General features: G+C 42.9%; 1 protein-coding gene across 8 annotated transcripts in view; it reads right to left on the minus strand.

Moving 5' to 3' along the window:
* The window catches only part of sepsecs (Sep (O-phosphoserine) tRNA:Sec (selenocysteine) tRNA synthase), a 102417-nt gene that overhangs the window by 47021 nt on the left and 41717 nt on the right, over window positions 1–13679 (minus strand). For all 8 annotated transcript variants that reach the window (XM_041198555.1, XM_041198527.1, XM_041198564.1 and 5 more), the window contains one exon: window positions 3328–3481. In XM_041198555.1, coding sequence (XP_041054489.1) covers window positions 3328–3481 — 154 coding nt within the window. The remainder of the gene's footprint in view (window positions 1–3327; window positions 3482–13679) is intronic.

Genomic DNA, 13679 nt, shown 5'->3' on the forward strand with positions numbered 1-13679 from the left:
ATGTTCTATCTCCCTTCTTAAATATAGCTATTTCCCAGGTCTCTGACATCACACCATTTCCTAATAAATTATTTAAAATGTGCAACAGTGGCCTTGCCATCTCTTCTTTAGTTTCTTTTAGAATAAATGGATACAATCTGTCCAGGCCACGATTTTTATCCTCTGAGTTTGATTGGTTTTAATATTTCTTCTCTTTTTATCTTAAATGTGATGTTATTTCTAATCCCATCTTCTGATGCCATGTCCACTTGATCTGTCTCTCTGGTAAATACTGAAGCAAAATAATTATTTAATACTTCTACCTGCTTTTGCTGCCTTTGATTTTGCCCTGACCATGTTGTAATGATCCTATTCCCATCCTGGCTTTCCCTTCTTTATTGATATGCCTTAGAATAGATACTTTTACACAGCTACGATTAAAATAAGTAGAAGCTTATTAGAAATACTGATAAAGACTTAAAACTCAAAATCCTTTCAAAATATACTTTAGCCCAATTTTTTAAATCCATAATCTTTACATAAGTCATGAAACTTTGAAAAATTGGAAAGGAATAAGATTATATGTAAGAGAGGTGAGGCAAAAACAAATAATTGAGAAGCTCAAGCTGTACAATAGGTAAAGCGAGGCTTCGCCACAGCATATAAAGTACAAATGAGGAGGGAACTCAGTACAGCATATTTCTGCCACGTTGTGTTAACTGAACATTATTACAATTATGTGCTCTTCCTTAAGGCTTTACCCTTCCTGGTTGATGCTCTGTAATTAAAAAGCTGAAAAAGAAATATTTTTATTAAGAGCTTCCATCTCACTGAAAAGGCTTCAGGCCAATCCACATCCAGCAACTTACACTGAAAACCCTGCTCATATTTTGACAGCTACGACAAATTTCACCATAGCTGCTAAGATAATCCACAACATTCTGAAACAATCAATAACATTCTAAATAAAACAACCCACAACATTCTAAAAGAAAAAGTCAATTTGGTCTATCTCCCAATGTTAACCAATCCTTTAAAAAAAATTCCAGGAACCAGATCCTGATGTGCATCGCACCAAAAACTAAGCAGTTCTTCCTTGCGCCATATCGTGCCTCTGTACCAAATTTTGTTTACAAACAGACTAACAAGTGGCAGAGGTAATAACTGGCACAGCTATGGTATACCTGGAACATTACTACAAATTATTCCAGAAAATAGGACCACAGGAAGAGACAAAAACATTAGGCACATTAAAAATGCAGCAAGATATTGCAAAAGAAGCATAACATGGCAGAAGACTTGTCACGCTAACTATACCCATTCCCTAAAGATAGAATCACATCTGCAGTCTTATATTTCCTGACAGCTGATGCATTTCCCCACTATTGGATTATCATCTCTTCTTGTTTGTTGATGACGAACTTTACAGGCTTTCCAGTGGCACAGTTACTAAATACACTGCTTTGCATATTTAGGTTTCAGGGTTTGATGTTAATCTGTGGAATTAACTATCATCCAAATTCAGGGTTGGGGATTGGACCAGGAAGGGGAAAAATGGTAAGATATAGTACCCAGTCTTGATCACTATTCAGTAATTGGTATCATCATTGGTGTCAGTCCCTTGAGTCGAGGCTGACATATGCCAAGCTTCATGGTTTGTGTGTCCTTCGCTAACTCAGCAGGACAATCCTGGAGTTACAGGTCCTTGAGTAGAGAGAAAAAGAGTCGCACTGAGGAAAGGGGGGTTTCTTAAACCAGAGTTCTGCTCTCTTCTGCTTTCATTACTTGCAGCTGAGTTTGTGCAGTCAGTTTCCGATGTGTTTCAGCTTGTTGGATAAGATGCTGCCACATGATACTTTTTGGGGCAAGTTCCTCCCACGCACCTATATCAATTTATCCCCTTTTCGATCAGGCCTTTAGAGTTTTCTTAAAACTTTTTCTCTATCCTCCTTGGGATCTGGTGTCATTCTTAAGTTGTGAAAAGAGGATCTGCTTTGGAAGCTGATTATTTGGCATGTCGATGCAGGGTCTAGGCTGGCCCAGCAGATTTCGCACCATCATGGTTGCGATGATGGAGGAATTGGCTTTGGAGACAGTGGAGGAGTTTGTTCGCCTCTCTTTCGACTTGACTTTGTGTATCCTGCGGAGATAACTCTGTTGGAAATTCCCCAGTGCCTGGAGGTGCGTTAGGTAGGTAACCCAAGTCTCACTGCCATATAGAAGGGTAGTGACAATATCGTTGTGCCACTGTGGAAATCTCTGTTATCGAAGACCCAATTACACAATTTTTGAAAGGCTGCACTGGCACAGCTGATTCTGTGCTGGATCTCCTGTTTGATGGTGACTTTTTGAGAAATGTAGCTGTTGAGATACGGGAAGCGTTCACCAACTTCTGATGTCTCCCCAGTAACAGTAACTGGAGGTAGATGCCTGTCTGGGACACGGCTGGTGGAGAATTTTGGTCTTGTTGATGTTGAGTAAGAAACAAACCCTTTTGTATGCAGAGTTTAAGAGGTTGAGGGTGGTCTGAATATCGCTTGCAGTATGGGCCACAACTGCGCAGTTGTCAGCATATTGTAAGTCATGGATCTGCTGGAAGGTCACCTTAACCTTGGGTCTCAGCCTGTTGAGGTTGAAAAGCTTTCCATCGAGTTGTAATTCAATCATGACCCCTTCTGGAGATTGGTCATAAATGAGTTCCATGACCAGGCTCAGGCAGATAATGAAGAGAGTTGGCATAATCACACAACCATGCTCGACGACCATCTGGATACAAAAGGGCACTGGGTCTCCAATTCATTGCAAAGGACGATTGCTGTCATGCCGTTATGCAGGAATCGCAGGATAGTAACAAATATTGCTGAACATCCAAGTCTCTGGAGGATTTTCCAAAGGGCTTGGCAGTTGATGGAATCAAAGGCCATGTTGAGCTCTTTGCATTGTACCAGACACTTGCTGCAAGACCTATGTGTGAAGATAGAACCTGTCTCAACTATTATACCCTTATAACAAATAGCCTGCTGGTGTGCTTGGTCATAAAGCATATATGTAGATTGGCCAATAGAAGAGACTGACACCCATGAAACAGTGATCCAATATGAGGAAAGGGGAGAAAACAAAGAAAAATAAAGCAATGTCACTCATTATCCATTTTACACACCACAAACACAATGTTTTATGAGTGTGCATATGCAGCTTGTATGCTGCAAATTAATTTTAAAAAATACAAACACCAGCAGCTAACCAGTAGTCATAAACAGGTTAACTCTTTTCATTTAGCAGCATGGGTTAAATTGGTAGAATCGTTTGGCGTAGTTAACAAGTCAGAAGCAAGCAGAGAGAATTTACCTGTCAGGAGCTCTTGGGGCAAAGCAGGAGGTAGTGGAGTGAACACAAAGGACATTTTCTGCCCCAAGCTGTTGGATCTTGCTCTCAATAGTCTGCAAATCTGTGCGCAATTCATCTCCCTCAAGTAGGTTCTCAATCACTACAGGTTCAAAACCTGATCCAAAAATAAATGCAAGTGCAGAAATGAATCAATTCAATTATAAAACGGTAAGGAACATTTTACATCTCACAAAAAATTCAGTTTTTCAGTTAGCAAAATATTATAAATGAACAAGTGTCTCAGTTGATAAAAAACACGAAAATCATTTTGTCACAATGTCACAGAATAAAAAGCGCACAGACAAACTAATTGCATTACAAACTGAAATGTTAGCCTAGGGGAGATTATCAATCATACCCCCCTATTATAATGCTATGTCACAGTATTGGTTGATTATTTTGGAGTGGTTCATTTTGTTACTGTATATTTTATATAGTTATTGAGGGTTTGGGTGTCCTGTACATTGTGCAAATATGCAATTGTGCTTAGACCATAAATTGACACTACATTTGATCTTTGTGGTTACATTAACAGAACAGTTATGCTTTAATAACATCATTTGACAAGAGGCAGTATTATAGTTGTCAAAGTTTTGATGTGAATGATTAAACGTTTGAAGCTTCTGCCACTAGTGCAGAGTCCTTTTCGATAAGAGTAAGGATTGCAGAATGGGGCACAGACATCAGCACAGCCAATGTGCAGCTGTCTCAGTTTTCTAGTTAAGATTGGAAGCATCAAGAATTGAGCCCACTGACCTCCATGCTTGATTCTCTGATCCATTCTGGCAGCCGGGTCTATGAAATGTATCCAATAAAGTTAATAGCTGGCTGCTCCCTTGACCTCTTGGTGGGTGAATTCATCACATGACGTGATACTAATTTAGACAAACCAAAAAGTCCATGTTTGATTTTTGGTCTGTGCTGACTCTGACATTCCCAACCACAGCAGTAAAATCTGCAATTTGTCTCAGCGTGTCTGGAGTGCAGACAAGAGGCGAGATGTAATGCCCGCCATCTGGCGGGTTTTGTGGTGGTGGGGGCATTTAATCAGGCAGGAAGATGGCGAGTAGGACCCTGCAGCCTTCCCACCTCTGTCCTAATAAAGTCTGGGCAAGAAGTCTCATGGGCAGCATTCCTACCCTGCTGCCAACTGAGGCCCTTAAATAATGCCCACTTATGGGCCTTATTCTGCCACCACTGGTATTAAACTAGCAGCGGGTGGGGGACATGCCATTCAGGGACCCTGAAAAGCAGATCCCGTTGGGGTTGCTTGAAGGCTCCTGGGGGTGGCTCCTGGCTCAAAGACACCCAGTGCCTGATAAAGAAACACAGCATCAGAAAGTTGGGGATGTTACGAGCCACCCCCCTTCCATTCCTGACCCCTTGCCCTACCCTCCCCTGTGACCCCAACCCATGACACCCCCCCACCCCCCGCCATCGTTCAACTGTGGCCTGGGTCCATCAACAATCCTAGGACTTGGATGGGTGCATTATTGGCAGCAGCCACACCACGCCAGTGGTGCTGCTGAGCAATTCAAGCCTCTGATTGACCAGCAACTCTTTGCAGGGGGGGGGGGGGGGGGGGTTTTCCGCCCCAAGGGGGCAGGATCTTCTGGTCGGCGAGTGGGGGCGGGGCCCGCTCGCCGACACGTAAAATAACGCGGGATGACGTAGGATGACTCCCGACATCATTTCCATTTTCAGGTCGGCAGGGGTGCAGTCGATTCAGCTACAACCTATTGAGGCCATTGAAAAAGAATTAAGGTCGTTAATGGATCTGCCCGTCCAACCTTAAGGTTGGCGGGCAGGCCGGGAACCCTGACGGGCTTCATAAAAAGCATGAAACCTCATCCACAGGTGGGATGAGGTTTCATGAGGGTATTTAAATCTTTAAAAAAGGTTTCAACAAAACTCATGGACATGCCCCAACTCACGTGACAGTGTCACATGAGGGGACGTGGCAGGGAAAATTTTAAAACATGTTTAATGAAAGTTTTAAATCAAAGCTGATCTCCCTGTGGCAGTACTTAGTCTCAGGGAGATCTGTGCGCTCTGAGCGCACTCCCGGCTAAAGAAAACCGCCTCCCCCACCCCCCCAATTGCCCGCACAGGGGGCGCATAGCGCTTCCTGGTGGACGTCACGCTGGGCAGGCCTTAATTGGCCCGCCCACATGAAATAGTGGCGCGCCCCCAATCGGGGACGCCAATCGAAGGCACGTCCGCCCACGCCCGCTCTCACACAACAGGGGGAAAGCTTTTCCCCTAGGGTTCTTGATCCCAGGGAAGGTTTGCCACTGCCCAGTTAAGTACCTGATTGGCAGATAATGCGATGGGCCTTCGCAAAAGTAGGTGAGGATAGGCTCTCGCCAGCTTTCCAACCGGTGGCTGAGATTCCCATCACCTAGGTTAAACCCAGGTGCAGTTTTCTAAACATGATGCTGGAAAATACAAGTATCTGGATGTTGGGTAAAATATATACACAGTATTATGATAGCTATCATACTGCACTGACAACACATGGGGGGTAATTTTAAACAAATATACCCTCCAGAAACCCACAAAAATTTTAAAATTGACGCATTGGCAGACTGGGAGGCAATTAGCGAACATAGATGTGAATGAAAACTGGTGCAAGTTAGGAAATGGGCAGCAGAGTTTTAATGAGCATTAGTTTATGTAGCGTTGAAGATGGGAGTTCAGCCAGGAGATTGGAATAGTCACATTGAGAAGTAACAAAAGCATGGATGAGGGTTTCAGCAGATGAGCTGAGGCAGGGGCTGCACTGGGAAATATTACAGAAGTGGAAGTCGGCAGTTTTGGTGATGGAGAAGATATTAGTTCATGGGATGAGAGCATTTCTGGAAAGGCCAGCACTTATTACCCATTCCTAATTGCCCTTGAGAAGGTGGTGGTGAACTGCCTTCTTGAACCACTGCAGTCCATGTGGTGTAAGTACACCCACAGTGCTGTTAGGGAGGGAGCTCCAGGATTTTGACCCAGTGAGGATCGACAAGCCTGGGTGGACTGTGACTTGGAAGGGAACTTGTAGATTACAGTGTTCCAATGCATCTTCTGCCTTTGTCCTTCCAGGTGATACAGCTCCTGCCTTTGGAAGGTGCTATCAAAGAACTAGACAAGTTGCTGCAGTGCATCTTGTGGATAGTACCGGTCAATTCAACTAGCCCTGAAAATGGATAGAGCTGGATGCCGGGCCCATACCCAGTCGTTATCAGCACTGGAGCACATTTTTGGTAGAAAGCTTAATTTTGGGTCAAATACAACACCAAGATTGCTAACAGTTTGGTTCATCCTCACAACACAAGAGCAAATACTAGATACTGGAAACCTGAAATAAAAACAGAAAATAATGGAAATCCTCAGTAGGTCAGGCAGCATCTGCGAAGGGAAACAGAGTTAACATTTCAGGTTGATGACTGCAGAAAGATAGAAATGTAATAGGGTTTGAGCAAGTGAAAGGGGGAACGGGGGGAGAAGAAGAAAAAGGAAGGTCTTTGATAGGATAGAGGGCAGGAGAGATTAAATGACAAAAGGTTTCATGGTGCAAAAGCCAAAGGGAATGGTAATGCTGCTGCTTCTTGTAGCTACTCTTACCAGGAGATCTGCTGTCATGGTATATCACACTCGTTTGTCTTGCACCATTCCCACACACCCACTGTCGCTTTTCTGCAACCACTCTGTGACATTCGTCATCCAACTACGTCTAGATCGACCCCTCTTTCTGCTGTCCTCCACATCACAGATGCCAGGCTTCAGCCAATTCGATTCACTCCACATGACATCAAGAAACAGCTGAAGGCACTGGATACTGCAAAGGCTATGGGCCCTGACAATATTCTGACAATAGTACTGAGCGCTCCAGAACTCCAGAATTTGCCATGTCCCTAGCCAAGCTGTTCCAGTACAGCTACAACACTGGCATCTGCTCAGCAATGTGGAAAATTGCCCAGGTTTGTCCCATACACAAAAAGCAGGAAAAATCCAACCCGGCCAATTACCACCCCATCAGTCTGCCCTCCATCATTAGTAAAGTAACGGAAGGGGTCAGCAACAGTGCTTTCAAGTGGTACTTACCTAGAAATAATTTGCTCACTGATGATCAGTTTGGGTTCTTCCAGGATCATTCAGCTCCTGACATCATTACAGTTCAAAATGGACAAAAAAGCTGAACTCCAGAGATGAGGTGAGGTGAGGGTAACTGCCCTTGGCAGCATTTGACCGAGTGTGGCATCAAGGAGCCCTAGCAAAACTGGAGTCAATGGGAATCAGGGGGAAACCTAGGACAAAGAAAGATGGTTGTGGTTGTTGGAGGTCAGTCATCTCAACTCCAGGACATCACTGTTGGAATTCCTCAGTCTAGTGTCCTCGGCCCAACCATCTTCATCAATGGCATCCCTTCCATCATAAGGTCAGAAGTGGGGATGTTCACTGATGATTGCACAATGTTCAGCACCATTCACAACTCCTCAGATACTGAATCAGTCCATGTCCAAATGCAGCAAGACCTGGACTATATCTAGGCTTGGGCTGACAAGTGGCAAATAACATTTGCGCCACACAAGTACCAGGCAATGACCATCTCCAACAAGAGAGAATCTAACCATCGTCCCTTGACATTCAATGACATCAATACTGCTGAATCACCCACTAACATCCTGGGGGTTACCAGTGACCAGAAACTGAACTGGACTAGCCATATAAATATTGTGGCTACAAGAGCAGGTCAGAGGCCAGAAATCCTGCAGCGAGTAACTCACCTCCCAACTTCCCAAAGCCTGTCCACCATCGACAAGGCACAGATCCGGAGAATAATACAATACTCTCCATTTGCTTGGATAAGTGCAGCTCCAACAACACTCAAGAATCATCCAGGACAAAGCAGCCCACTTGATTGGCACCCCACCCACAAACATTCACTCCCTCCACCACCGACAAACAGTGGCAGCAGTGTGTACCACCTACAAGATGCACTCCAGGAACTCACCAAGCTTAATATGCAGGTACAGCAAGTAATTAAAAAGACTAATGGAATGCTGTCCTTTATTATGAGAGGGATTGATAATAAAAGTAAGGATGTTATGCTTCAGTTATACAGGGCATTGGTGAGACTGCACCTTGAATACTGTGTGCAGTTTTGGACTCCTTATTTAAGGAAGGGGGTTCAAAGGAGGTTTACTACATTGATACCTGGAATGAGTGAGTGGGTTGTCTTATGAGGAAAGGTTGGACAGACTGGGCTTGTTTGCACTGGAGTTTAGAAAAGTGAGGGGTGATTTGATCGAAATATACAAGATCCTGAACGGCCTTGACAAGGTAGATGTCGAAAGGACATTTCCTCTTGTGGGTGAGTCCAGAACTAGAGGGCAATGTCTTAAAATTAGGGGTCGCCCTTTTAGGACAGAGATATGGAGAAATATTTTCTCTCAGAGGATTGTACAACTTTGGAATTCTCTGCCATGGTGCAGGCAGGCTCATTGAATATTTTTAAGGCGGAGACAGATAGATTTTTGTTAGGCAAAGGAATCAAAGGTTATCGGGGTTAGGTGGGAATGTGCAAATCGAAACACAAGAAAATCAGCCACGATCTTATCAAATATCACCAGCAGGCTCGAGGGGCCAAATGGTCTGCTCTTAGTCCTATTTCTTATGTCTTTATGTTCTTACGTTCTCCTTAGACAGCGCCTTACAAACCCACAACCTCTATCATCTAGAAGGACAAGGGCAGCAGATGCACAAGAACACCGCCACCTGTAAGTTCCCCTCCAAGCCACACACCATCCTGACTTGGAAATTTATAGCCGTTCCTTCACTGTCGCTGGGTCAAAATCCTGGAACTCCCTCCCTACCAACACTGTGGATGTAACTACATCACAGGGCTGCAGGTGGTTCAAGAAGGCAGCCCACCGCCATCTTCTCAAGGGCAATTAGGGACAGGCAATAAATGCTGCCCTAGCCAGTGACACCCACATCCCATGAATGAATAAGAAAAAAATTGATTTTTAAGCATACATCTTAACATCTATAATTCAAAATCCTTTATTTACTTCCACAGATCTCTGTTTATTATCCAGGTTTCCGAGGTATACAGGAAAATGGATAGAATGTAGCACCTTATGAGTTTTTCCCTTGTTACAAGCTTGAGTTTTCTTGTTGTTAAAACATTCTTCATCTTCACAAAATTACTTCTGGCTATTCCTGTCCTTTTTCTGATGTTGGCATTACTTCTAACCTCTTCTGTTATCATTTGTCCTAAATAGACAAACTTATCTACTTGTTCCAGTGTCACACAATCCACTTCAATCTGGTTTCTTCCAATGTATTCTTTCTAACTACCATTTTTTTTGTCGTTACCACAGCGACACAGGAGCAGTGGCACTGATGCTGCACATGCATTGAGAATTTGAAATCAGTACAACTGCTCCTACTAATTCCCCTATCGCAAATTAAAAACTTAAAGTCACCATCAAGTTTAAACTGATGATTGTGACAAGTGTTCCTTGTAAAAGATACATGTATAATAAAGACTCTTTCAATCAATTGAAACATTTATTTAGAAGGGAGTTTCTCTCTGCCCTCCTCAATTCCCCCCTCCATTAACAAGCCTAAAAACTGGCTGAGCATTAATAGTAGCTGTAAATATGCATTATTAGTCTGGCATATTTAACTGTATCTTGTGAAGAAACAGTGAGCTCCAGACTAATTTTAAAAGTTATTTCAATAGTTTGCACACATTTTTCAAGTTCTGGTTCTTACACTCAAATATAGCCACATAACCAGGAGCTTCAAGGATGGAGCATTCAGTTAGAACAGCCCAGATGTCACTGAGTCTCGTCAGCCGTGGCATCACAATAGCTCAATCAGTCTGGCCAATTTGCTCCATCCCATCATGCATTAGTGAAGGTAAGTGGACATTCTTCTTCTGCCTTTCATACCCATGTGAGCTTTGATGAAAATAATCCCTGGGAAAGGTAATTTTTGACTAGCGGCTGGAGGATACATCAGTCATAAGGGTGCCGAGAAAGAAGAGGGCTCTACAAAGGGGCTCTGCGGTTTGCTCGAGGGCCCTTCTAGTTCCTAAATCACATAGCGAGCCAAACTCCAAGGATCTCAGTGAAGCTGAAGAAAAGTCTCATTCCACCCAGGATCCTCAGAGCCTGGCCAGAATGCGTCAGCATGACATTGCCACAAATTTTACAGGCTGCTTTACACAATGAATAATCAGTCACCTAGGTTGTAATATCCTCTGTGTCATTCATAAATCCACAGTAATTCAGCTGGTGTTCAAGATCTTGCCTGGTTGCATTTGACATTCTGTTCTGAATCACAAAAACCGGGAACAAAATAGCCATGTAAAAGAACAGCATGACCTGATAGTGACTGACTGATCCGGTAAGTCCAACAACAGCAGCAAGATGCAGGAAGACTCCCACAGCAATGACTCCATCAATGACGTTTATACTGGAAACAATGCCGCAACTTCTGCCCGGCGCTGCTACTCCGGTAAGTAACAGTTCACGGTCCAACATGTACACCACATTTAAAGTGATAAGTGCATTCTTGGAACAGGTGAAGCTGCAGCAAACTATTCTCACTGCCACCTGTATCTGCTCCTTCCTTCCCTCAGCCAGCCACCAGGCTCCCTCAAGCCCTAGTTACACCATTATCCATTGTCTTTTTCTGCTCATACTCAATCCATATTCTAAACTTCTAGATTTTATTTGATCTACAATATTTTGTAGGGCCTCTTCTGATTCTACAAGTAGTGCTGTGGTCATCAGCGTACCACAAGTTTCGTATATTCTTGCCTCCAATTTTTACCCCTGCAAGTACCTCTAATTCATGAATGAGAGAATACAACATTCTGCAAAGGGCATATTACCAAAACAGGAAAAAAAAAGAGATAAAGACTGGATAACAGATGAGATACTAACAATGATGCTAGAAAGGGGGAAAAAAAGAAACACTGGAGTATGATGAAATTGAAAAGAAAATAAAGAATGCATGTAGGAAGCCCAAAGAGAAATGGTATAACAAGATGTCTGATAAAGTACTAGAGCTGGAAAGAAAACACAAAAAGCGAGTTAGGCAGATGAAATCTTTGACGGTTAGAAAGAAAGGTATAATGACAGATAGTGGATGCATAAAAGACAAATATGGAATAGTATTGTTTGAAAGGGGTGCAGTAGGAAGAAGATGGACAGAATATATAAATGAATTGTACGATGATCCAAATCCAGGGAGTCCTCAACATACTGAGGCAAATGAAGACCAGACATTCTGATATCAGAGGTAAAGAACGCTTTGAAATTGCTGAGTACAGGAACAGCTCCAGACATAGATTAGGTAATAACAGAACATCTGACAGCCCTTGGAGAAACAAAAGTAGAAGTGATAACAGAAATTTGTGATCAAATATATACCAAAGGATACATTCCATGTGGCTTGAGACATTCATTATTCATTAAGTTATCTAAGAAGCCTAAAGCAATGGAGTGCAATCATTTTAGAACTATAAGCTTAATGAGTCATCTCACTAAAGTGATCTTGCAAATCATAATTGAAAGAAATAATAACACATTTGAAGCAGAAATTGGTGAAACACAGGCTGGATTTAGACCTGGCATAGGAACAAGAGAGAGAATATTTAACTTATGACCAACTTTTGATAAATATCTAGAAGTAAAAAAGAACATTACAGATGTTTCATAGAATATGAAAAAATGTTTGATCATGCTTATCACCAAAAGCTAACAGATGGGCTGCTGAAATTTGACATTGGCAGAAAAGATGTGAGGTTTATCCAGAGCCTATATTGGGACCAAATAGTGAACATCCGACTACAAGATGGACAATCAGACATGTTTCGAGAGAAGTACAACAAGGTTGTGTACTGTTGCCAAAATTGATGGTAATGATGTCCCCCCAGATAAAGTGTGAGTTGCTGGATAGCAGCTATCCAAATGTAACATGAAGGAATACAGAAAGAAACGAGAAAAAAAAACATTACAAACAATAAACAAAACAGATGCAAAGGTTGTGAACTAAAATTCCTGAACTCAGTGTTGAGTTCAGAAGGCTGTACTGTGCCAAGTAAAAAGATGAAGTGCTGTTCCTCATCCTCAGCTCAGCCTCAGACTATTGCCAGGGAGAGGGATAGAGTCAGTGATTTTTTTGGGAGGAACAGTGTTTGTGATGGGGTCCAAAGAACATGGCTTTGATCGTCCCAATATTTAGTAAAGGAATTTCTGTTCATCAAGTACTGGAGGTTGGACCAGCTGTGTGACAAATGAAGGAGGGTGCAGGGGTCAAGGAAATAAACATGTTGGATGTGGTTTAGAGGAGATTTACTAGATTGATACCTGGAATCAATGGGGTGTCTTATGAGGAAAGGTTAGACAGACTGGGCTTGTTTGCACTGGAGTTTAGAAGACTGAGGGGTGATTTGGCTGAAGAATACAAGATCCTGAACGGCCTTGACAAGGTGGACATGGAAAGGATGTTTCCTCATGTGGGTGAGTTCAGAACTGGGGGCACTATTATAAAATTAGGGGTGACCCTTATGAGAAAGAGATGAGGAGAAATTTTCTCTTAGAGGGTTGTGTGACTTTGGAATTCTCTGCCTCAGAAGGAGGTGGAGGCTGGGTCATTGAATATTTTTAAGGCAGAGGTAGATAGATTCTTGTTAAGCAAGGGAAGCAAAGGTTATCAGGGTTAGATGGGAATGTGGAACTTGAAACACAAGCAGATCAGCCATGGTATTATTGAACGGTGGAGCAGGCTCAAGGGGTCAAAAGGCCTGCTTCTGGTCCTATTTGTATATTTGTGTGTAAAGGTGGTGGTGAGGAGGAGGTAGTGGTGAGATGCAGCTGGGTGTCATCAGCGTACATGTGGAATCTGACATCATGTTTCCGGATGATTTCACCATGCTGAAGCATGAACACCATGCCATAGATTTAGTCTCACCGCCCCACCCTCCACTACATTGCAGTGCAAGGAAGGAGGCCCATGGTCCCGATATATGGTGAATATAAAAAAAAGCACAGATGAAGAACCTCTACTGGCCCACTTTAATACACTGCTGCAGAAAGCTTAGAGCTATAATGATGACATCCTGGGAACATTCCAAGAAACAGGAGTGTTTTTCCCGGTGACGAGAGGGGGGGTATAAATGTGATGTACGTCTTCAAGGAGGGTATGCAACCTCAACAAAGTTAATGAGGTGAAGTAAAATAGTACCAGAATATATATTATAGAAGAACTTGAGAATAGAACAGGAAAACAGTGACAGTAGGGAC

This window comes from Carcharodon carcharias, chromosome 1, assembly GCF_017639515.1.
Source record: "Carcharodon carcharias isolate sCarCar2 chromosome 1, sCarCar2.pri, whole genome shotgun sequence".
NCBI lineage: Eukaryota > Metazoa > Chordata > Chondrichthyes > Lamniformes > Lamnidae > Carcharodon > Carcharodon carcharias.